Source organism: Raphanus sativus, chromosome 9 (assembly GCF_000801105.2).
Source record: "Raphanus sativus cultivar WK10039 chromosome 9, ASM80110v3, whole genome shotgun sequence".
In the NCBI taxonomy this organism is placed as follows: domain Eukaryota; kingdom Viridiplantae; phylum Streptophyta; class Magnoliopsida; order Brassicales; family Brassicaceae; genus Raphanus; species Raphanus sativus.
This window is the reverse complement of record NC_079519.1, coordinates 30197832-30221719: the sequence shown is the minus strand read 5'-3', so window position 1 is coordinate 30221719 and position 23888 is coordinate 30197832. Positions and strand designations below refer to the sequence as shown.

General features: G+C 36.8%; 4 protein-coding genes and 1 pseudogene across 4 annotated transcripts; 1 reads left to right on the top strand and 4 right to left on the bottom strand.

Moving 5' to 3' along the window:
* Nucleotides 1–335: 335 nt before the first annotated feature.
* Nucleotides 336–1674, bottom strand: LOC108823406 (6-phosphogluconolactonase 3, chloroplastic). Its single transcript, XM_018596600.2, has 2 exons — nt 1251–1674; nt 336–1178 (listed from the first exon to the last, which is right to left on the bottom strand). Exons 1-2 carry the CDS (start codon nt 1601–1603, stop codon nt 596–598), a joined length of 936 nt encoding a protein of 311 aa, XP_018452102.2. The 5' UTR covers nt 1604–1674; the 3' UTR covers nt 336–595.
* Nucleotides 1675–2286: 612 nt separating this feature from the next.
* Nucleotides 2287–5604, bottom strand: LOC108828276 (CDPK-related kinase 4). The gene is made up of 11 exons (XM_018601911.2): nt 4896–5604; nt 4589–4719; nt 4411–4452; nt 4203–4311; nt 4036–4117; nt 3649–3945; nt 3454–3563; nt 3279–3383; nt 3131–3193; nt 2806–2973; nt 2287–2738 (listed from the first exon to the last, which is right to left on the bottom strand). The coding sequence occupies exons 1-11, from the start codon at nt 5409–5411 to the stop codon at nt 2601–2603; spliced, it is 1761 nt and encodes a 586-aa protein (XP_018457413.2). The 5' UTR covers nt 5412–5604; the 3' UTR covers nt 2287–2600.
* Nucleotides 5605–11531: 5927 nt separating this feature from the next.
* LOC108825243 (polyadenylate-binding protein-interacting protein 13-like) lies at nt 11532–14093 on the bottom strand. The gene is made up of 10 exons (XM_018598561.1): nt 13731–14093; nt 13260–13367; nt 13125–13169; nt 12952–13030; nt 12776–12888; nt 12626–12685; nt 12433–12480; nt 12275–12343; nt 11887–11948; nt 11532–11583 (listed from the first exon to the last, which is right to left on the bottom strand). The coding sequence occupies exons 1-10, from the start codon at nt 14091–14093 to the stop codon at nt 11532–11534; spliced, it is 999 nt and encodes a 332-aa protein (XP_018454063.1).
* A 2336-nt stretch (nt 14094–16429) lies between these two features.
* LOC130500414 (uncharacterized) lies at nt 16430–17593 on the top strand. The gene has a single exon (XM_056995471.1). The coding sequence runs from the start codon at nt 16503–16505 to the stop codon at nt 17403–17405; it is 903 nt and encodes a 300-aa protein (XP_056851451.1). The 5' UTR covers nt 16430–16502; the 3' UTR covers nt 17406–17593.
* A 148-nt stretch (nt 17594–17741) lies between these two features.
* On the bottom strand, nt 17742–21817 carry LOC130500413 (two-component response regulator-like APRR5; annotated as a pseudogene).
* Between the last annotated feature and the right edge of the window lie 2071 nt (nt 21818–23888).

The window sequence follows — 23888 nt, the reverse complement described above, 5'->3', positions numbered from 1 at the left end:
GATTCCACCGATTCGGAAAGCCAAACCGGAGGTATCGAATCGACATATAACATAGCTGAAGGTGAATTCCTTGCCCCATGAGCAAGCTTGTCCGCCATTGTATTTTGCGCCCTTGAAATATGTCCGATCTTGAAATTAGGGAAGAAAATCTTACTTCGGCGAAATTCCTCCATGTGCGTAGTAAATGCTGGCCATTCTTCGGGTGAGGACACCATCGTCACCAATAGATTGATATACCATTATATGTTTCTAACCATGTTCATGAATGAGTTTCTTTCCTTGGGTCTTTCATTTTCTCCTTACCATTCCTCATTCAAATTTCATTTCTACAACTATTCTTTTTGGTACCAAACTTATAGTTAAATACTGATGATACATTGTTTAAATTTAGAAGAAAATATCTTTTGTTTTGTTGCATTCAACCAAACAAATGCAAAGAAACCATTGACTAGGTTGCATTCAACCCTCTCTTATTCTCTGCTTTTATTACAACACAACCTCTCTCCCAGAACCCAAATGGAGAGAACCAGACCCAACAAACCAAAAAGCAAGCCGGACTAGTCCACTCACACCGCCAAGTTCCAAAACCCGGTTATTAGAGCTTGGAACAAGCTGGTTTATCAAGAAACCAAACCAGCTCGTCTTCAGCGGAAACACAACCCGCAGGTACACTCCCAGTCTTCTTCAGAGCCGCCTCCACAGCTTCTGCCTTCCCAGAACCGCAAACCACTAAACCTACATGCGCAGAGGAGTTAATAACCGGAAACGTGAACGTGATTCTCTCAGACGGTGGCTTCGGAGAGTCAGTGATAGAATCCACCCATCTCTTCTTCTCATCACACAGACCATGCCCTGGAAACAGAGACGCCACGTGGCCATCAGGTCCCATACCAAGAAGCACGAGATCAAACTTCGGAAACCCGGTTGATTCAGACACACGGAGGACACCGGTCTTGACCAAATGCTTCAGACACGTCTCGTAATCCTCCGCTGCAGCCTCGGCCGAAAGAGAATCATTGATTGCGTATACGTTTCCAGGAGGGATGGGAACCTTGGAGAGGAAGGCATCGTAAGCAAGTTTGTAGTTGCTGTCTTCATGGTGCTTGGGGACAACTCTCTCGTCCACCCAGAAAAAATGCCACTTTGACCAATCTATCGAATCAACCTCTACTAGCTTCCTGAGATTCGAACCACCAATTATATCACTGAAAGATCGAGACTTTTGCAAAAAAACCTTTTAAGAAACTTACCGGAGCGATCTGATTAAGGAGCCGCCGGAGACGACGACGGTGAAAGCTCCCCTCTCTTTGCAGTACTTGTCGGAGAGATGGGATGTGTATTTGGCTAACTCAGCAGCTAAGTTCTCCTCCGTGTCAAAGATCTCCACTTTTTTATTCTCTTCTTTCGTCGCCGTCGTCGTAGACATGCTTCTCGTCTCCGATGCCTTTCTCCGACTAAAAGCTAATCTCTTGATTGATTTACTTCCGATCGAACAAGTTAGATTCTTCGGGAAGGAAAGTGCTAGAGGATTTGAAGGAGGTTGAAGGTTGGTGGGTACTTGAGAGAAGAGAATCTGACGGAGGAAACAAGAAGAAGAAGCCATGGAAAAGGTGGGAGCTTTTTGCTTCTTTATAGAGAAAGTGAGCAGCTTTTGAGACTAATCGCCGACCAAACACATCTATGTTTCAGATGTTTGTTCTCAAACTTGGACCGAACCGGTCGGTTTAGATAAATAACATGTAATGGAGATACTAGATGGCTTATGTAACATGTAATGGATCACTTTAACTGGTGTCTCTGGTATAGCAACCATTTTAATAATCTTTTCTTATATAGTCTTTCGTTTTCTTAAAGTTATATATTCTATAGAAAAAAATTATTTCCAAAAGATCTATTTTTTTACATTATACATGTTTTATTTACTAATTACGAACTTTAAAAAACTTAATTGCATTTATTAAATTTTTATCAACTTCAAATTGTAGAAGAAAAGATAATTATAAAAAAATTATACATATATAAAATGAATTTAATATATTTTATAAATGTGTGAAAAATATAAAATATGTAGTATTTTGAAATAGAGGGAGTACGTTTTAGTCAGCTAAAAGAAATTCAATTCACTAACCGTTTTTCTAGTACTACTACTGCAAGTCTATATCACTTCAATGTGGGAGCATCTAAGAGGATGGAGTTTAGAAGGTTGACAAGTTTTTGCTATTGCTTCCTAACCATTTCAGAATGCACCAAACAACTTTGTGAATCTCTTTAAACGAACTGCTAGAATCGCTTCTAAAGGGCACTTGTTTGGAACTCCAACGAGTATAGCATTATACAATCAATGATTCTAACCAAACTAAAAAGCCAAAAAAAAACAAGAACAAACACCTCTCTCAGTTTCCTTCTATAATATATAAACATGTTTTCCCATTTTTGGGTTTAGTTCCTCTAAAACCAATATCCTCAAAAGAATCATTTACAAAGGAAGCACCTGCCTTCCACTTCCACTTCCACTTCCACTATATATGTTGTATCTTTGAACCCAACGTCTTAAAAGACTTGATTCACACGTTAGAAGACTTATGATCTAGAACCATGTGTCATCTAGGTCTTGAACTCGAGCTTCTTACGGTCACACCATGCAAAAACTTAGCGTATCCCAAGAAACTCAGCTTCCCATCCGAGCTCCGGATCCAATCCTTGAGCAGAGGATATGCATTTGGTCCCACGCTCATCTCCTACCAAAAAAAAAATGTTTTTTAATTAATCTTAACAAATCTCATAAGGGTTGAAATAGGACCATACCCCAGCGAGTTCTTGGACGGATATGATTCTGTTTCCTTCTTGTTCAAAGTGCTCAAACGCTGAAGTTGCAATCTGTTCCCATTCTTCAAGAGCTTCCAGTTGGTAAACGCTGACCCCAGCCGCACAGAACTCTTCAAAGTCGAGTTTCTTTTGCGCAAGCGGTTGCATCTTCATAGAAAGAAGAAGATGATGATGGTCATGAAAGATATACTAAAGAAAAGACTCTCATTTTCAGACTATCAACCACCATGAAACCTTATCTTAAATGATTCATCTATAAACTTCAAAAAGCAAAGATACTAATATATAACCAGAGATGTCTTACTGTGTTTAAAATGTCAGGAAGCTTTGATTCCATCATAGCATCGGTAGCATATCTTGTTAAAGCCTGCGGCATAATTAATATATATTCACAAATCAAAGATATATAATCAAATATGCTATTATCTAGATCAGGAAAGGCACACACTAACCGTTGTGAAGCAGTTAAGAGATAGGCCTCCATCTTTAGGGTCCAGGAGCATGAACTGTGCCTTAAGGAACACAAGCTCCTCGTCTGGTATAGCTTTTGAGAGAGCCTATTTCAAAATATTAACAAGTAAGCACTTGATCATAACAAATAATAACATGAGGGTATCAAGAAACTACCTTAAGTGCTGATCTTCTGAAAGGCGAGGCACGGATATAAGACCTAACCAGCTTGTAAACCGAGAAATCGAGAAGCAAACCAGGGTTCTCATCACGTAACCACGGATGAGCTGCAAAAACACAGATCATATAATGAGACCTATACTTAAAGCCATGTTCTTGTTTCCATATCAAGAAGAGATGTAACTAACTAACCTAGAGCTTGAGCAGCGGTCATTCGTTTCCTATGATCCTTGTTCAGAAGCCTTTTCACAAAGTCTTTACCAGTAGGAGATATAGAAGGCCAAGGCAAGTCTTCAAAATTAGGGTTTGCTCTAAGCACGCAACGGAATATCGCAGATTCAGTTCTTCCGTAGAAAGGTCTGCTTCCGCAGAGTAGTATGTAGCTTATGACACCGATGCTCCACATATCTGCTTCGGTGCTGTAAGACCTATGGAGTACTTCAGGTGCTACGTAGTATGCGCTTCCCACCACATCATTGAGTCGTTGATCTACCAAATTACAAAAGATTCCAACTCAATATCATTAGACTTACATACAATATGCAGAATCATGTAATAATTAATTAATTAATTAATTACCGTATCTAATGAAATCAGACAAGCCAAAGTCTATGACCTTGAGTACTGCATCCTCCTCGTTTCTGCTGGTAAAGAGAAAGTTCTGGACACACAAAAATTCACCCATCTGTTCACTAAAAATAGCAAAGAAGAGTGGAGCAACTTATAGAGGTTGAATGTGTGTGTACCTCTGGCTTCAGGTCACGGTGCACAACACCTTGGAGATGAAAAAAAGCTGTTGCAGATAGAATCTGTACAAGGATACGTTTTGCGTCGACTTCAGGGTATCTACCACCTCTGCAGCGAAGGTAATAATAACACAAGATTTATTTTTGATCACATAACCAATTGAAGAAAACAATACTAAGAAAGGTGGTGTAGTACTAAGGGAACTACCTCGCCAAGATTCTATCCAATAACTCTCCACCTTCACACAACCTGAAAGCAATATATTGGAAGGGAAGATTGAATAATCTGAAGTCGTCGCCTCATTTAATAAACTCAAATGTTAAAAAAAAAAAAAGGAATCTTCCAGAATCCATACTCAATAAGATTATGAATGAAAACTACTTACTCCATAACTACATAGACGTTATCATTGTCCTCATACACATCGTAGAATTTAACCATATGCTTATGCCCAGATAAAGCTTTCAGCAACTTCACTTCTCTCCGAACATCTTCAATAGACAAAGCCGATGTCATCTAAGAGAACAACCAAAGAAAAAAAGAAAAAAAGTCATCATCTTTATTAATAATCTACATTCAACATTAAAATTACTCAATTCAAGATTCCGACAAGAGTCCCTACATTGGTCGGTACCACATTTTGACATAATTACAGTTCAAACCTACCAAGAGAGAGAGAGAGAGAGAAAGACCTTAGCTTTGGAGATGATCTTAACGGCCACCGTCTGCCCTTTCATCTTCCCTTTCTTGGCCTTAGCCCAGCAAGTATGACCGAAATGCCCTCGCCCCACCTCCTTCCCCAACTCGTACTTCCCTTCCATGTTCTTACCGAACCCAAAGTTCTTGTCCAGCCTCTCCCCTCCTCCTCCTTCGACGCTCTCGACGTCCTCGCTGTCCTCCGGGATCGGCTCGTCTCTCGGCCGCGGCGGCGCGCCTCTCCGCCGTCTCAGAGCCGCCATGATCGGTTTCGCCGGAGACGGCGGCGGAAACGGCCATTTGAACTTCCTTCCCGGAGTTCTCGCCGGCGACGGAGCTACTCCCGCCGGTAAGGGGCTCTGGAACGGGCTGCTGGCGTAGGGGTTGACCTCGGAGGAGGCGGGAGGAGACCGAGGAGGGATCGAAGCGCGACGGGGGGTTCGCGGCGGTTGCTCGACGGGGATCTCGTCGTCTTTGACGGCGGAGATGTTCCGGCTAAGGCAGTGGCCCATGACCGTCGGATTCGGAGGTCAATTGACTGATCGGACGGTGAGGAGGAGGAGACGAAGTTGAACAGTAAGAACCAAAAAAAAAAAAAATTGTTTTTAATGAGAAAAAAATAACAAACTTTTTTTTTTGGAAAGAGATTTAAAAGAAGGAAAGGGGAGAAGGGGAAGTTTCTTGTGGTTTGATAAAACGACGCTAAAGGGGTAAACACATGACCACTTTACTATACTACAACAACCAAGAACGCGTTTTGTCATTAAAATCACTTTTAATTCTCTGTTAATTTCACATTTAGTGTCTGTCTATTGGCTCCTGGGATAATAATGGTCACCAAACACAAGCTGTAAACAATAAAATTTGTAGTATAAATTTTTAAAACCATTAAAAATGTTTTAATAAACCATTAAAATGATTTTAATGGTTCATGAACGAACATACATGTTTTCTCCGTTTTTAATATAATTTGTTTTAGACTTATGCACATAAATTAAGAAAACACTTCCTCCGTTTTGAATAATTTGTCGTTTAGAATACAATTTTTGTTTTAAAATAAATATTATTTTCTGTTTTTAATGCAAAATTTATTGGCAATATTTTATACTCTATTTTTCTATTGGTTTATAGTATATGGTTAGGTGTATTGGTAATAGTATTTTTATTTTGAAAATATGTAAAATTAAATATTTTTTAAATCTGTGTGCATGAATCTAAAACGACAAATAATATGAAATGGAGAGAGTAATTAATTTCATTCATTTTTAAAATAAAAACATCATTAATTATTTATCTAATCATAATTTAACTAATAATAAAATAGAATATATATTATCATTGATTAAATAACATTAGTTGTTATTAAATTTTACATATAAAATTGAAATCGTCGTATAATTTGGAACAAAAAGTTTTCTCTAAAACAACATATTAAAAAGGGAGGGAGTATGTTTTAGGTGATTAAATATATGTGATTGGTCTTATCTAATGGTTTAAGATGTGTACCCAACTTTATTATCTTAGTAAATTTGATTCCGAAAACCCGGACCTCGTAGTCCAGTGGTACACCCCAGGCTTCGGTCACTGAGAGGCAACCCGAGTTCGACTCGCGGGGAGGGGAGGCGTGTCCAGGGCCTTAAACGGTACAGACACAGGCTGGCGCCGGGCCTAGGTGGGTGGGTCCCGAAGGAGTCAACCACCTGGTTAATCAAAAAAAAAAAAAAAAAAAAAAAAATTGATTCCGAATAATAACTATATTTCTAAAACACGATTTTTCCGATGATAATAGTCAATGTTCTATTTATTGGTTTCAAATGATTAAAGAAAAAAGTTGTTCGATTATTAAATAATCAACAAAATCATATGTTTTGGGAATGACAACCTATTTCCAGATCATGTTTTCAATCTTAAAGAAGAAATTACTTTTTAGCCTTGTTCTAAAAATTGGCCGAGTTGGCGAGTAATCGTCCGCAAAAACGTGAATCGGGTAGTCACCGTGGCGAATTTAACCAGTTCGGTTGCATTCTACTGTAGGCCGTATTTTAATCGACGAGAACATGGTATAAGGTTACACGGCCGCTTAATGTTGTGTTCGGAACCTAAAAATTTTCTGAAATGTTATTAATATTTATAGATCTCAAATAATTATAGTATACTAATCAGGGAAAGCAAGTGAAAACAAAATAAAAAATAATCTGAGAACCATGGATGCGAAGGTTTGATTGCAGAACCAAATAAAGAGGAAAGAAGATGACGACATCTGCTTTTTTCGTATTTTACAAAATAAAATAAATAAAAATTATAAAACATTACCATTTTTACTCAAACCATGTTTTGACAGGCCCAAATGAACTAACACAGCCCATTAGCACAGTCCATTAACTTAAACTATAATAATCTTTGGAATCTACAAAAGTAATATGAGTAATATATATGTATTATTGAAAATTAAAACCCTATTAAAAATCCCCGAGTACTCTCCGATTTATTTCCGATTTTTCGATAATTCGCTAGGCCCTCATCGGCCGCACGCGTGCCTACCGAGTTTCCGAACAAGGCTTTTTAGTCATAATTGTTCATTCTTGGTTTCTTGACATGTGCAAATGGAGAAATCCAATAAAAACTCAACTTAAATAATGGAGTAGTAAACTTTTTACGACAGATTAATTAATCATGTTAAATATACATTTAATAATCGTTTGAACAATGCTTATCAATAATTTGAAGAGAAATTAACAGTCTGAGTCACTTTTTGAGTTTATGTATCATAAAAGATCACTTTAAACTACTAGGACACATTATGGATGGTTGAATACCATATTGTCCCTGAGAAATACAAAAAGTGGATTTATTTAGTTTGGTATTTTTTCTGTTTCGTTTTTGAAATGAGATGTACGTTTAGACAGTGGACTCGAGATAAAAATTAGATGGAGTTAACTTTTTCTTTTTCTTTGTATTCGCTAAGAAAGAGAAAAGTAGGTTTTCACGATCTATAATTTATTTTCCAATCTGAGCGATTTCGACTTATGGCGAGGCTCCGTAGGCGAGAGGCGATGGGCACATGATGAGGAGACGGAAACAGTGCAGAAGTTTGTGAGTGGTAGCCAAGGCGGTGGATGAAGAGTCGGTGGTGAAGATGATAACGGTGGCGGCAAAACTAGTAATTTAATTTGACCCACAAATTCGTTTTTAAGCAATGGGAAAATCGGGATGAGTTTAATACCTTGGTGGAGAAAAGCCACATGGAGTTTTGATTGTAATTGGTTAAAACTCAGGAGTTATGAGGAAATTTGTTTTTTTTCTTCTTGTGTGTTGGCTTTAATCTAAATCTATGCAATATGTGTAAGGTTGAAGGTAGAACACCAAAAAAAAAATTGCATGAAGAAAATCTATGGCGGCTCGGAGATATAATTGCAGAAACTATGGAAAGCCTTAAAATGAAGATGATGACATAATTACGAAATGGCCACTCCTTATAAAAATTAAGCAAAAATGTGCAATAACTTGGAATAGAACCTAGAACGGGAGAGTAAGAAGCAAATTCCCTTTACCGCTAGCCTACGCAAACTTAACTATCCTTTGCTTACATTGTTTTTATCATATGTACAAGTGTAATTGTGTACAATGTTTTGTCGGTATACACATGTACAAATTATATAATTTAGGTGTATACATATACATTTTTTGCAAAGACTTCCAATTTAATAAAAAGACCAATATAAAAGGATTAATCAACCAAAATGAACATCAAGTTGAGGATGATTTTAAGTAACCAAATTTAATACCATAATGATTTTGTTCTGTTTACATTGCTGTGTGTATTTCGTACATCTGTACAAGCTTTATTGTGTACAATGTTTTGTCGATGTACACATGTACGATTAAAAAACATCAAAGAATTTTCAAAAGAAAAAAATGTACATACGACCATATAATCATCAGTGTACACAAAGTTTTTGTTTTTGTCCACATGTACACTGTTAATTATGTACAATAACCCAAATTCACTACTCACTTATCTCCCTGCAACAATAATCACTCCCTACTAAACGACTCTCTAACAAAAGATTAACCTCACATGTCTCAGTTAGAAATTCGTAGAGGCATAAGTTTTATTTTCTGCATAAACAAGAAACAAATTCTCGGTTACACAAATTACATAGAAGACTAACTCTGTTTTTGCTGAACTCTGAGCTAATAGCATCGTACGGCTTTGATTCAAGAAAGGGATTACAAAACCTAAATAATCAAAATCAATATTTCAAAACCAAATCAAAACCCTAACTGCCTCTTTCACTTTGTCCCCCCCCCCATGAAAAAGCAATTCCGAATCAACACCCCTAACTCTCTTTCTCTTTGTCGCCACCGTGATGAAGCGGGTTCGACGATGTCTTGATACAGGATCTGGGGCCAGAAAGGGAGAATCTCGACGGTGATAGACATCTGAGATTTGAAGATCCATCATCACGAGATTTTATTTTCGTGGGAAATGGAGATACAAAGAGAAGGATGCTTCAAAGAGCAAAAAGATATATAATAATTAAATTTCTTAGTATATAGTTAGGATCCAGTGAGACAGCATCGTCGTTCTCGTCAACGTCGCCGACGAGATCCAGTGGCCGCTTACGAAATGCGAGGTCGCCACCAAGGTCGACGGATCACACTACTTCTTCTCGATCCACCCGCCCAAGGAATCCGGATCGGATTCGGATCACGACGACGAGATCTTGAACTACGGGTTGACCATCACATCAAAAGGGCAGGAGAATGTATTGAACATACTTGATCAAGTTCTTAGGGACTATTGTTGTTTCGCGGAGCAGAGGATGTCGGAGAAGGGGGAGGAGGTGCTTGGGAATTCGATGGCTGCTGTGACTTCGCCTGAGGAGTTGAAGGGTGAGAGGAAGGACATCGTAAAAGGTAAAGAAACGATAAAAAATAATTGAAATGAAGTGAAAAGATAAAAAATAATTGGTTTGTTTCTTAAGTTAAGATGAGGGTATAAGGGATATTTTGTTAGGGGTTTCAATGAAGAAAGTACATCAAAAGTGCCTTAGTAGCTATAAGTGAATTGAAGTGTAATAATAAACTCAATAAGTGACTTTTAACGTAAATTTCTCAAACAAAAAAAGGTTTGACCAAAGAAAAAAAAAGAAAAAAAGTTCAGCCATTTGTCATGGAAACGCGAAAACGAGTTAATACGGTTACCAACTTGACTATTCTTACACCGCCAAGTGAAAAAGACAACAAAAAGCCACTTTTCATCTTTATTTATAAACCGGTTCAAACCGTCTTGATAAGCATGTTTAATTTCAAAACCTAACCGATCTGGTCCAACGCAGTGATGTTTGATGTATGTAAGACACGTTTTATGGTCGTCGGTTCAATTGGTTGGCCTTAACCAAAGTGGCGGACTCAAATCATAATTAACCAGAAACATACACACTTTGCTGCCTTCATGGAACGATAATGATACAATCGTCATTTAATCGTATGGTCCGGTTTGGTTTTTGACTATGGTCGCTTCGGTTGTGAAGTAGTTTGTCTTACGCCGCAAGAAATATACCCTATATGTTGACGTATACGTATTCTCCACTTTCTTGACCGGCAAGCTGATAATGGGTCTGATAAGTTGACGTTTATCTTTCCGCTAAACTCTTCAACGTTTGGATACGTTATTTCTTATATAACAGATTAATAATGTCCCATTCTGCAACAAACAGTCACAAGACTTGTCAATAATATATGCTTTTATTACAAACACATGCTAAAATATCAACTAAAGAAACATCCATATGTATTGTGTCTACTTTTAGTTGTGGTTTCACACTTGGACGTGTAGTTTTTTGCCAAGGATTTCTAGTTCAGACAAACCAAACAAATCCAGTCAATTCAATTGAAAAGTTTGATCTAAAAGGTTACCTAGACAAGATTGTTTACTTTTAAAATATTGTTGTGATGGAAAAGAATAGAATCTGTAAATTACCACCAAATGAACCTAACAAGTAAAGTTCAAAAATAATTTTCCACAATTATTAAAATATTGAATAAAGTATTTAGGATTTCCTAATTTATAAAGCAAATCGTAGGTTTAGTACTGAATATAGTATGTCAAAATATAGGGCCTTTTTAGTAGATGGTTTTGTTTGACCATGAGGGGCGTCTATATCTTGATAAGCTAACTAGATCCTTTCAGACAATGATATATGATTATAAACTAAAAGTAAAAGCAGAACAAACCTAAAATAACAGAGAAACCAAATATTCTTTCCCAAAGCAAAGACTCTCCTTAGATCTAACAGAAACAACAAGAAAGATCAATGAAACCATTTGACATGATTTATAAAGCAAATAAACGCACTGATCAGTAATCTTACCAGATGACTATGCATGGAGATTCAGGCAAAAGATAGAGCAAAATAAAAGATATCCCCCAAAAGAGTCTAAAAATGATCCATGAATATAACAAAAAAAAAGAAAAGGGAACAATTTGGTTTCAAGTTTCAACGCAAATAGAAGGAGAAAGTCTGAGAGGTTAAGTAACAAGAGGAGAAAAAGTCTGAGAGGTTAAGTAACAAGAAGAGAGATCTCTCCTTGAATTGATGAGCTCTTTCTTCGGTTTGCAGCTGACATTAGTTTCTATCAGAGGGGTCTAGCCTCACTGGTGTCTTTGACGGGCTTACCCTTCACACATATAGAAAGCAAAATATTAATCTCACAGTGATGAGGTTATTATGTCTTGCTAACCGTAAAGAACACCAACATTCTCACACTTGAATCAAAAGAAAATAACTAAAGACCTGAAGCGTCTTAACGAGAGAAAATGTTACAAAATCTATCTACAACTAGCATGCAACCTTCTGCATCCGAAACTAAACGAGCTAATCGCAAATGGTTATAATAGAATGATGAAAAATTAAGCACGCACGAGATGGATCAAGAGGCCACAGTATAAAAAAAAAGAATAGTGAAACTGTTGTAACCTACCTTACAGGGAAACCGCCCAAGACAATACCGCTGCAATTAAGAGCAGAAACTGCACTTTCCACCTGAAATTAATCATTTACCACTTTATTTTTTGTACATAAAGGTGATTAGGGCCAAACATTGCCTTATCAGGCCAAACAAAAGTTCAATATATATAGTGGACCATGCACATTATTGCAGTGTGTATATCTCATTTATGACGAGAATTTATGTCTAGTCCGAGAATGAGTACAACTTACAAAAGACTATCACGTACGTAAAATTGATTAAGCTCAACTTGAAACTTCTATAAGTATCATACAATTATTAAACTTTAGAATCAAGTTCATGCAGTTACCAACGTGATAATGAAAATTGATGTACGGAAAAACATGCAAGAGAAAATTACCAGCTTAAATTCAACAAAAGCAATGCAGGTTTGGTGATGACAGTCTCCAACAAGCTTCAGATGTTGAATCTACAAGAAAATAAATATGACGTAAAGTCGAAAAACACAACATAGTATAAAGTATAAACAATCTGCCTTAGCCATAACCAAATACGTACCTCCCCACATGCTTCTTTAAAGAAATCTTCCAGCTCCATCTGAGTGACCTGTATGTAATATAAAAACGAAAACTAATTAAGATGAATAAAAAAGGTTCAATTTCTCCATTACATTGTTTGACTAATTAGTCATGATGCAAACAGATATTGAGCATAACAACATAAGTGATTAGGAAATGAAAATCACGATTACCTTCTTGTCGATATTAGTACAGTAAACAGTCCTTGCACATTTCTCACGCTCTTCCTCGGACTGAAAGCAACATTATGCAAACTCAGGAATAGATACGAGGAAGAGTCAGACCTAAGACTAGTTTAGGTATGATTATATAACTCAACTAACCTTTGGAAGGAGACCCGGGTTCACAGGTGCAATAGCTGTTTTTGAAAGACGAACCTTTATAGGATGAGAACCAAACAGAGTTCCTGAAAGGCTTAAAGCAGACCTAGCTCCCTCTGAGGCATTACTTCACTGATTAGTAAACGCAAGAAGAACATTTTATAGTGATAAAATCATACCTTCATCAGTGAACTCAATGAAGGCAAAACGGAGAATAGGAATAGATTTATTGTCACCGCAAATACGACAATCAACAACCTTTAGACCCAAAAAATGAACAAGAAAATGTATGAGACTTGAGTTTGAAGATGATATCAAAACAAAGTGGCCAAGAGGTACATTACTCAAGTACCTGGCCACAAGACTGAAAGAGACCAGCAAGTTTCTCTTCAGTAGCCTACAAAAAGATAAAGAGGGCTTTGGTTAGTTGTATTACACTTCCTTTTGAGAAAATGAGTTCTTGAAGATAAAAATTCTCTTTTCAGACCTGTTGATTAATGTCTAAGACATGGACAGTTCTCCTGATTACATCTTCCTTCTGAGCCAGGCTTGTTTTCCTGCTCATCCTTCGCTTCCTTTGGCCAAAGTTAATTCTCTGTATCAAAAGGACAAGAATTCTGATTACCAAAAAGAAAGGACAAGAATTCTTCTGACTTTTGAATATAGGAAAATAACTCGCAAATTACACACAATCCAGGGCCGGTTCGGATGCTTTGGCCCAAATTTTAAAAAGCTATTATACATAGGTAGTATGCCCCCTAAATTCTAGATCTGGCATTGCAAACAAAGATCATGACTTTCGTGTTACATTATCAATCTTGAAATGATAAACAAGAAATGTTGTTATAGTTCACAAGATGTAAACATTGATCAGAAGAAATTTCATGAAACCTAAGAAATCCAACACATATAGACCATAAATCAAAATTCATGTAAAGATGATATACATAATACATACCGTTGTAGCAAAAAGGTCATAATCATCAATAAAGAAAGTTTGCATTGCGAAATTGTTGGTGAACCATAACATATTATTCACAAAGCCAGGGTGGGTTGGAGCACGTAATTGCGGAACGTATTCCTTAGCCATCGCATTTAACTTAGAAAACTTAACATCCGAATGGCTTATCTCATTCTTGAGAGCCCCTTCACTGCCCTTTGTTGAGTTTGGTGTCTCAACAGAAGAGTTGGATTCAGGGTTCTGATCATCAGGACATGGCGGCATCATCGTATCTGCTGGTAATGAAGCAGCGTTGTTGTCAAGGTTTTGACCAGAAGAGTCATCTTTCACATCAGCATTTTCCGGGACAGCCATGATCATTCACACCAAAAGATGAATCTGTGGATAGTAAATAAAAATTCAACAACTCATGCAGAGACTCAAAAAAAAGTTTGAAGATTAGAATATAGGGAATATGAAGCTCTTTTTGTTACAATGGAACAGTGAATTCCAGTCAAGAAAAGTATACAGATACAATAAATTATTATTAATTACTTTGGTCATTTGTCAACAACATTCCTCATTAGTAATTACTTTGGTCATTTGTCAACACCAAATCTTCATTGTTCTTGTTAAAATTTAATGTTATTTCCTTAAACAAAATTCTGAAAAAGAAAGTAATTACCCTTTTTGGCAACATATCTCACATTTTTTTTTTAATTTGGAAACTAATTTTAACCTTTTATCATTTATTGGTTTATAAGAAATTATTGCATAGTTTGCTTTTTTTATACTTTTAGTTGTTTTTATTTTCTTTCAGCCAAAACACTTAGTTTACATAATTTTGGTGATTTGTAATAAATAAAAAACCACTGTTGCAAAGAATTTTTCTTTGGAGCGGTTTTCATTTTGGTTTGTCTTCTATACTTTTTTTTATTTGCATTTTTGAAATCTTATAAGTCTTAAAGAGTTCATCAATACTCCAAAAACAACACGGAGACCTTCAATAATTGAAATAAAGATAAATTTTTTTTTGTCTCATCCTTATGATCGAAAATATGAATTATTTTTAATTTTATTAAAATCACACTAGCGAAAGTTGTTGTTGTAATAAATAGACTTGAAATTTTTTGTTCCAATTAAATTTGTAACCGAAGTTTGTTTTATTTAGATTTTTTTTAAACGCTGGATAACTATGCTATTACAACTATGAGTTTATTCTATTTATATAGGTCGATTTATTTTTTAAAAAAATTGAAAAACCGTTGCCAAAAAGTACTAAAGAACTCTTTGTCAAAAAAAGAAGTAAAGGAAAAAATAAAACAAAACAAAACAAAAGCGAATCGTCTTTTTGACCATTATCACAATCTCCCCCTCATTATTTTATTGGAAAATCGCATAAAAAATCCTCAAAGTGTCACTTACTAACATTTTAAACCTTGAAATTTTTTCAGTAACACTTTTAATTTTAGAAGTGATATTTGTGTCATAAAAAAACCCCAAACTAAAAAGTTGATCTGTTTACAAGGTAAAAAGGTGATTTGTCAAAAAAAAATTTCAAAAAAAAATATTTATTTAATTCATAAAATAAATAAAAATTAAAGAAAAATATAAAATTAAATAAAAATTCATAAAATTAAATAAAATTTCAGAAAATGAAATAAAAATTCAGAAATTAAATGTTAATTCAAAAAATAAATAAAAATTCAGAAAATTAAATTAAAATTTCAAACAATTAAATTAAAATTCAGAAAATGAAATAAAAATTCATAAAATTAAAACTTAGATTGCTAGACTATCCACCTAGGGTCTAAGTTCCCTTAATTTTACGGCAATTTTCAAGACATTTTCATTCCTTTCCTACGAAAAATTAAAACCTTGACAAAATTTTCTAAGTCGGACGTATCTTAGTCTCGTTAATGATCCGAGATTGTCTCTTCTTTCTTCTTCTTCTCCTCTTGTCTTCTGACCTGAGTTTCAAATTTCTTAACATTAGTTTTTACGAGAAGTAGTGTGTATTTCGTCGAAGGCTTTTTGCGAATATGAATTAGTAATTTATCGAAAGTTTATTACGCGTTTAGGAATGACCACTTTCGATTCAATGTCAAAGGACTTCAAAAAGTCAGATACTGAATTTCATATGAATTGGTTTTCGAAAAAATTCGGACGAAAATATCGGAATTAGTTATTTATTTATTTGAAACTTATTTAACTTCTGATATTTATTTAGTTTTATGATTATTTTTAATTTTCTGAATTTTATTTTATTTTTATATTTTTTACTTTTTTTGAATTTTATTTTATTTTTATGATTTTTTACTAATTTTTGAATTTCTATTTAATTTTATGAATTTTATTTAATTTTCTGAATTTTTATTTGATTTTCTGAATTTTTATTTGATTTTTTGAATTTTTTTGAATTTTTATTTAATTTTATGAATTTTTATTTATTTTCTGATTTTTTTATTAATATTTATTTATTTAATAAATTAAATAAATATTTTTTGGAAAAAAAAACCGACACATCACCATTTTTACCTGTTAAACAGGTCACGTTTTAAGTTTGGAGGTTTTTTACGACAGAAATATCACTTCCGAGGTTTAAAGTGTTAGTGAAAAAACTTTAAGGTTTAAAGTGTTATTAAGTGACAATTTTTGAGTTTTTTATGCGATTTTCCTTATTTTATTTACTGGTCGATAGAAAATCTAAAATAAATCCAATAGATTAGTGTTATACGGTTAGAGAATGCGCCACGATCGTTAATTCAGTGGGCCTTTTAAGTCATTGACATGTTCCTTGGCCCATCTCCACCCCGCACGCCTCCCCTAAACCGCCGTAACAACCACAGACCTCCTCCACCTCACGCAACCGTCTCCTCCTCCCTTCCCGACCTCTTCCTCGCAGCCTTCTCTCTCCTCTTCCTCTGGTCTTCTCCCAAACCTCTCGTCTCTCTCCCTCCCAACAGATTCTCCTTCCCTCTATCTCCTCGCCGCCGATCCACCGCCTCCATGTCCCGCCGATCTCCTCCTCCTCCTCCGACGCCGCAGCGATTCGCTAATCCTCAGTCTCTCTCCGACTGGCTCGAGCCGCGTCTCCCTTCAGACTCGTTCGCCGCCTGGGGAGTCAGACCGGGGACGAAAAACGTCCACAACCTCTGGCTCGAGCTCTCCGACGGCGAGACTTCCCTCGCGGATTCGACCCCTCCGGTCCGCGCCGTCAACGTCGTCACGGTCCGCGTGATCGGAGAAGACGGTAGGATCCTCGTGGAGTCTCACCAGGAGTTGTCGGACGGGAGCGTCCGGGAGAGGTTTCGTCCTCTGTCGGAGAAGATGAAGCCGGAGGAAACGCCCGACGAAGCTGTCTTTCGCGCCGTTAAAGAAGAGCTCGGGTCTATCTTTGAAGGGGAAGACGACGACGATGGAGAGAGGATCAAGATTCTTCCTGGGAGTTACAGTAGAAGAGTGGAGGAAAGGAACTCGCTTTCGTATCCGGGGTTGCCCGCGCGTTACGCTCTGCACTCGGTGGACGCGACGGTGAAGGGACTACCGGAGGAAGATTTCTGCACGGAGGAGAAAGAGTACGGCGGAGCGTCGACGGAGGAAGACTCGGAGGAAACACGAGCTGTCGGAAAAGCTGTGACGGTTAAGCGGCATTACTGGAAGTGGGTTAGTCCTAGTTCGGTTCGGTCCTAAAACAGCTTTCACTTCGGATTGTCTTTATTACAGTGTGATTCATCAGTTAGTTAGTAATCTATCTGTCTTGTTTAGTTTCATTGTGTTGTGCTCTGGACTTCATAGTGTTTTAGTCAGGCTTATGAACTCTTGTTGCAGGTTTACAGAAATACATAGAAGAGTATAAGACTCTTCTTTTGTGTGTACTATCCACCACATGTGTTATTACATATCTAAAGTAAGATTACTAACTAAACTCAACAATAAAGCTCTTAAGCTGTGTGTACACTCACAAAGTGTCACCAACATATGTAGTTACATATCTTTAAGTAGATTACTAACTAAACTCAACAACTAAGCTCCAAAGCTGAATGCCTCAATGTATACACAAAAGTCTTCTCACCAACTACGTTGATGGAGAGTTGTATCAATTTGTTAGGAACATTGTGGAGCTGCTTGTGTTAGATGTCTCAGCGGACTGGACTTGACGAACGAATTGCCCTTTGACACGTGGCCGTTGCTCTGCCAGTTTCTTCCTGCTCTCATAACGAACCTGTGCAAAAAAAGTCATTACAAAACCGTTAGAATCATATCCTTCTCAACAAAGCATTTGTGCGTGTGTGATCAGATCATGAGTTTGATCATCACCTTTTTATCGAAACACCTGTCCTTGCGCTTCATCCGAAACTTGTTCAAAGCAGCTTCCCTAACAGACTGCTGAGTTTTCCCTAACGATTGCTGATGATGATAATCAATGTAGCTGGTACTGCAGTGGTTCCCTGTTGCACTACGTTCGGTTGCAGAAGAGACGTTTCTTCTCTCCTCTACATCCTGCTCTTGCAAACCCTCAGGTTTATTATCACCATTTACTGGGTGAAACATGGAACTGTACTCATGCGGGCTAACGGATCTAGGGGTTGGAGAGAGTGAAGCAGGAGCCACATAAGCTCATGTGAACTGTATACTCTTGATGGGAGCACTTGGAGTAGGTTCAGATGAATTGTAGTGATTTGTTACCACAATGTTACCATCTCCACTTGCTGCAACATTCTTTCTCTGGTCGGAAACCAAGGGAGAGACCGAACACTGTGTCTGCAACGGCGGCTTGTGAACGTACCTTGTGAAAGCAGAGCCAATAGAAGGATGAAGAGAGGGCCGCCTGTCTCCAGAAGATTGGTTTGGCCTTCTCCTCAGGGAGAGATCAAGCTCTATCCAAGATTCGTATTTCGTAACACTCTCTTCTCCGTTTCTTCTAAACAAGGCTCCCATGAAGTCAATGGCTTCTTTAGATGAGTCTCTTGGCACATCTGCGCTCTCTTCTCCTTGTCTTCTTCTCCAGACATGTTGCCAGAGATTTCTCAGCTCATTCCTCCTCAAGGGCTTAACAAGATAGTCAGACGCACCTTTCAACATGCACTTATACACAGTATTCACCGAGTCCTGTGTTGACATCACTGCGAAAGGAAAAAAACAAGACAATTGAGCCCAAAATAAAATAAGATCATTTAAAAACATAAGTGGGAATTATATAAAAGTGTTCAACATACTTATGACAGGGATGTTCTTGCAGATGTCATGCTCCATGATAAGTGTTAGAAGAGCGTATCCAGATATTGAAGGCAGATCAACCTCTGTTAGTATCAGATCGATGCTTTCGGGGTTTCCTTTTAGCATCTCCCAAGCTTTTAACCCATCAGGTACTGCAGCAACTGTGAAGACACAACAACGAACCACATTAATACATTAAGCTGAGATTAAAAGAAAACATTCTTATTAGGAGAAAAAAACTAATCCGGGATTAAAAAGGAAAATACTTTCACATGCTAACCAGTTCCAACATTAAGCTGAGATTAAAAGAGAATATTTTATTTGAAATAAACTAATCTGAGATTAAAAGAGGAAAAGCCTTTCACATGCTAATCAGATTTTACAGTTACAAATTTTTCAGACAATATATGATTCCGACAAAAACAGTCGACGTTCAGACAAGAAGCCAGTGAAACAAGAACTGACCTCTGTAACTGCATTTCCTGAGGAGAGCAGAGATAATATGTCTGGTGGAATCGTCTGCTTCTACGAGCAAAACTCTTAACGCGATTTTCGGGAGAAACCTCTCCCACTTCACCAAACCATCGCCGCCCTCTGCGGCTTCCTTCTTCCGCGTCCTCCGCCGAGCTGACTTCCCTCCGGCAGCTTCAGCTGGTTTCTCCACCACCGTCACTTCAAAAACTTCGTCGCTCATTTCTCGCATCTCACAGTCAAAACCAAAATTCGATTTGAGTTCCAGATAGAAGAAACAGTTGGAAAACCGATAAAAATATAATGCTAGTGGAAAAGACAAAAAAATATTTGAAATCTAACGAATATTTCGACGGTTGAGATTAGACTCGTGCGGCAAACCGACCGTGATCCAACGGTCATGAAACTAGTAAGAGGATACGAAAAATATTAGTAGAGTTGGCTGACGTCGACTGCATTTGCCACATCAGCAAATAATGTACGAGACAAAGAGATCCATCCAATACGCCGAATAACATCTTTTTTATATTGGTGTTGTGGCTGGAGCGTTGATTACTCTGTGTGGTTCATATTTAAAGTTGGATTTTTATTTCTGAACCTTTCGCACGTGAACTCTCTCATCCTTCGGGTCTCTCTCTGTTTAGGTTTCGTTGTAAGACGCGGAGACTACCACTATTCCGGCGTCGTCAGCTTTAACTCTGGGACCGTACGGCTTCTGCCTCCGATACTGGTCGCTGGCTTCTGATTCCCAAGAAAACATTCGAGTTGAGAGTAGGGTGCTTGGTGGTGGTGATGGGTGGCCGAATTCAATAGAGATCTCGGCGGAGCCGATGGATACTCTATGAAAGTCGGGCCTTTGATGAAAACCGTCGAACCTATATCTTCAATATTGTTGTTGGAGGTGGTTTTGGTGGATGATGTTTTTCTCCCGGTGATGTCCGGTGGTTCTATTGGTGATTGGTTCAGCGTCGACCTTCGTTTGGGATGGAGTGGGTGATTTGGTTTCCGGTGACGATTCGGTTGCGGCCCCAGCGGTGTGCTCCTGCTGTTCGAGGTGACGGCGCTGCAGATGCTGACACGCGTCTCTCTTGTATTTTACTGTTGAAATATGTGGAGATGACTTGTGTGTTAAAACGGTGCTGGTGGGTCTCGATTTTTCTTTTTGGGCTTGGAGCCGGACCTGTTCTTTGTGGGCTTGTTTAGGTTAGTGTTTTGTTTTGTTGGGTCGTACTTAATCCTTTGTAAAATACTTTTCTTTTATAAATATATCAGAAGGCAAAAAAAAAATGTATTCGTAAAGCAGAGATGTTAATGAATTAGCTTATTTTGTTAGCTTAATTTTTTTTTTTGGTAAAGTTTTTTTGTTAGCTTAATTCATCACTTTAACATTGAAACTATAACTTATGCTAATGATTAACTTACAAAACAGCTTATAGTTGCTTGCATTTGATGGTATTTTATCCAGTAATCGCTTTTTAATGCATAAACAGGTCCGTAAAATATATTATACTAGTGACTTTTGTGATAAAAACAAGCGAAGAAAATATCTAATGCAAGTGGTAAACAAAGTATCTATGCATTTTTATTTACAAAAAATACTTTTCTTTTTATTTTCAGAAATAATTTAATATTATTTTTCCTGTAAAAAACTAGTATTTCAGTTTTGATATTTATTTTGAATAATACAGGAATATTTTAATAGATTTTCAAACAAAAATCAATGAATTACACCCTAGTTTTTAATTGCAGACACCACCATGATCCATGATCATGGGTGCTCCATTTTAAAAAATGTCTTCAGTGCTGTTGTTTTTATAATATTTAATGTTGATTTCCGGGACAAGTAAAAATACCGAACAAATGATTACTGAAATTTCAGCATTTTGTTTTTTTCTGTTGCTGTAGTGTGACTACTGACTAGTGTCTGAGTAGGGACCAGGTGAAAGAGTTATTTCCGCGGCTAGATATTTTGGAGGGATAAGGCAAGGAGACACTTGTTAAAACCTCCTGGTCTTGGTGGATAAGAATAAGACACGTGTATGGTAGTAATCTGACACAACCTTTCCCCATTGTATCAGAACCAAAAAATATCTAATTGTTTCTATTTCTTTACTCGCCGTGCGTCTGGTTGGTTAACAATACGGAGGACTAGAGCTCTCTCTCCGCTGACCTTCCTCAAACCACCAATATAGTTTTGACTTTCCTTCTTTATAGGTGACCACTGAGTCACTGACCATCTCCGCTCAGTTGTTGGTCTACCATGACCACATGGCTAATATTGTCAATTTGTCATATTGAACCATCGAAAATGCATGGAACAATTGTATTTTTTTTCTGAAACACTAATTATTATTATTATTATTAAATCAACAACATAAAAGTATCAGTTTATTAAGTGTTATGACTTTCGTTGGATGATAACGCAAGCAAGTGTACAAGTGTGGTGGATGGAGTGATGACTTTTGGTTTAAGGAATAAAAATCTAAATATATTTGGAACATACTCCATTCTTTTTTTCAAACAAGTATTTAATTGTCTGTGCGATATTTCTCATCCTCTCTTTGATACTTCTTGTTCCTTTCTTTACAGTCTGTAGGATATTTTTCTCTTTTTCTTTTACGCTGGTTGAGATATTTCCAAGTCGTCTCATATGGCTATTTGCTTTATAAACTATAAGATATTAATGTGGTTCAAACATCCACTTGTGACAATCTAGATATCTAACCAAGCAATAAATAATTGAGACCTTGATTATAAGCAGATGAGGGTAGCGATATTATTGTTGATAAAAGATCTGCAAACCAATCTAGCTGGCATAAGAAAAAAAGTTAGACCGATATTTTCGATTCTCTCTAAGCTTGCTAAGGTTTTTAATAGCTTTTCGTCTCATTTCACAACATTAGACCTAAGAGCTAGCAACATTAATGGTTGGACAAATTTTTTGTCTTTAGAGTATTTTAATGTTATTTTTGGTGAGGGACAAAAATTAAGGACATTCTCGTAAATATTTGATTATTGGTTGGACTTTGTAAAGTCTTTAGAAGCAGAGCCTTTAGCTGCTCTGTAAGCCTCGGGAGGCATAACACCGTAAACCACAGAGACATTCACCCCAGCTTTCTCAAACACATTCCCGTCCTGCAGAACGCGGCTGATTCCTCCTCCTCTGCCGGCTCGAGACCAGACGTCTTCTTTCAACTTCAGACCGCCTTCGACGGCTTCGATGGCCTCGCAAACGCTGTCCTGAGCAGCTCGAATCATGGTCTCGAAACGAGCTCTTGCTGAAGTGGGAGAGAGATCTAACTTTTCATGTCTCTCCTTTTCTGGTTCGTCAAAGAGATCAACAGAAACGCCATGGGCGGAGGTAAGGCCATTGATTCTGTCGAGAGAAAGAGAAAGAAAAGCACGAGACGACAACACGTATCATCTAAGGACAACGAAAAAAACATCTTAGCTAAGGACGTCCCGCTAATTTTCGATTTATTGCATTTATTTTTAATGACATTAATACTAAGGATTTCATTTAGATATACCATTAATGTTGGTCTAACTAGCTTTACCAGCTCGTCTCGAACTCATGCATTATTTTTAGCTGACTTCATGTGTGAGAAAAAGGCTATATTTCAAATACAACGTTTCTACTATGCATTTTTCGTAAACGTTAACAACCATTTGGATAATACTCCAAAAAAAATAATTTTATAATCCAATCTATTGTGAACGAACACGAATTAATTCTGAAAAAAGTAAAAAACAAAACATATTGAAACAAATACATATTTAAGATTTTTATTATTGTGTGATATGTATAATCTTATAAACTCTTAGATTCATATTTATAGCAGTCTCAAAATTCAATTTTCTTTTCTCTATAGAAATAAATACACCAACTATCCATCATTACACCAACTAATTGATAAATAAAATTAAAATATAAGTATTATTATGTTGTACATAACAACATTTCTAATTGGCAACACAATTCTTCCAAAAAAATTATGGTTAACTAATTAAGTATTGTATGTAGCACTAATATCTACAATTTATTACAAATCATTATTTTTTCTACTAAATCTAACATTCTACATCTTTTGATTTATTGGCTACATACAAATTTCTTATTTTTTTAAGTATACAAATACAAAGATTTTTTTCTAAATGTTTATAAATTATAAGGTACATTCCGCGCATACAAAAGACCTAGTTTAGTTAAAATCTAGAGCTATTTGGCTAGAAATACATAAAAGCAAAGATATTTAGGCATCCATGCACAAATCTTTTTATTTAGGTAGTTGGTTATATGAGACAAAACCAATTTACATTCTTCTCCTCTTGCTCAATAGTGTACAAGCCATGGTATTCAATGTATAGGAGAGCAAAATATATGGATAAAACATCAGCTGAATCAAAAGAACTCATCATCAACTTGAGTTCTTTCTATACTCTTCATTTCAATCACAAGTACTTCAAAGCTGGTTCCTTTTCTTT

Coding starts and splice junctions, on each gene's coding strand:
- LOC108828276 (XM_018601911.2), bottom strand. CDS start 5,411: ATGGGCCACTGCCTTAGCCGGAACATCTCCGCCGTCAAAGACGACGAG. Junction 3,384..3,453: donor TCAGAAGATCAGCACTTAAG/GTAGTTTCTTGA, acceptor ATTTTGAAATAG/GCTCTCTCAAAAGCTATACC. Junction 2,739..2,805: donor CCGTCCAAGAACTCGCTGGG/GTATGGTCCTAT, acceptor TTTTTTTGGTAG/GAGATGAGCGTGGGACCAAA.
- LOC130500414 (XM_056995471.1), top strand. CDS start 16,503: ATGTTCCTTGGCCCATCTCCACCCCGCACGCCTCCCCTAAACCGCCGT.
- LOC108825243 (XM_018598561.1), bottom strand. CDS start 14,093: ATGATCATGGCTGTCCCGGAAAATGCTGATGTGAAAGATGACTCTTCT. Junction 13,368..13,730: donor ATGACCTTTTTGCTACAACG/GTATGTATTATG, acceptor CTTTTGATACAG/AGAATTAACTTTGGCCAAAG. Junction 11,584..11,886: donor TTGGGCGGTTTCCCTGTAAG/GTAGGTTACAAC, acceptor ATATGTGTGAAG/GGTAAGCCCGTCAAAGACAC.
- LOC108823406 (XM_018596600.2), bottom strand. CDS start 1,603: ATGGCTTCTTCTTCTTGTTTCCTCCGTCAGATTCTCTTCTCTCAAGTA. Junction 1,179..1,250: donor TCCTTAATCAGATCGCTCCG/GTAAGTTTCTTA, acceptor TTCGAATCTCAG/GAAGCTAGTAGAGGTTGATT.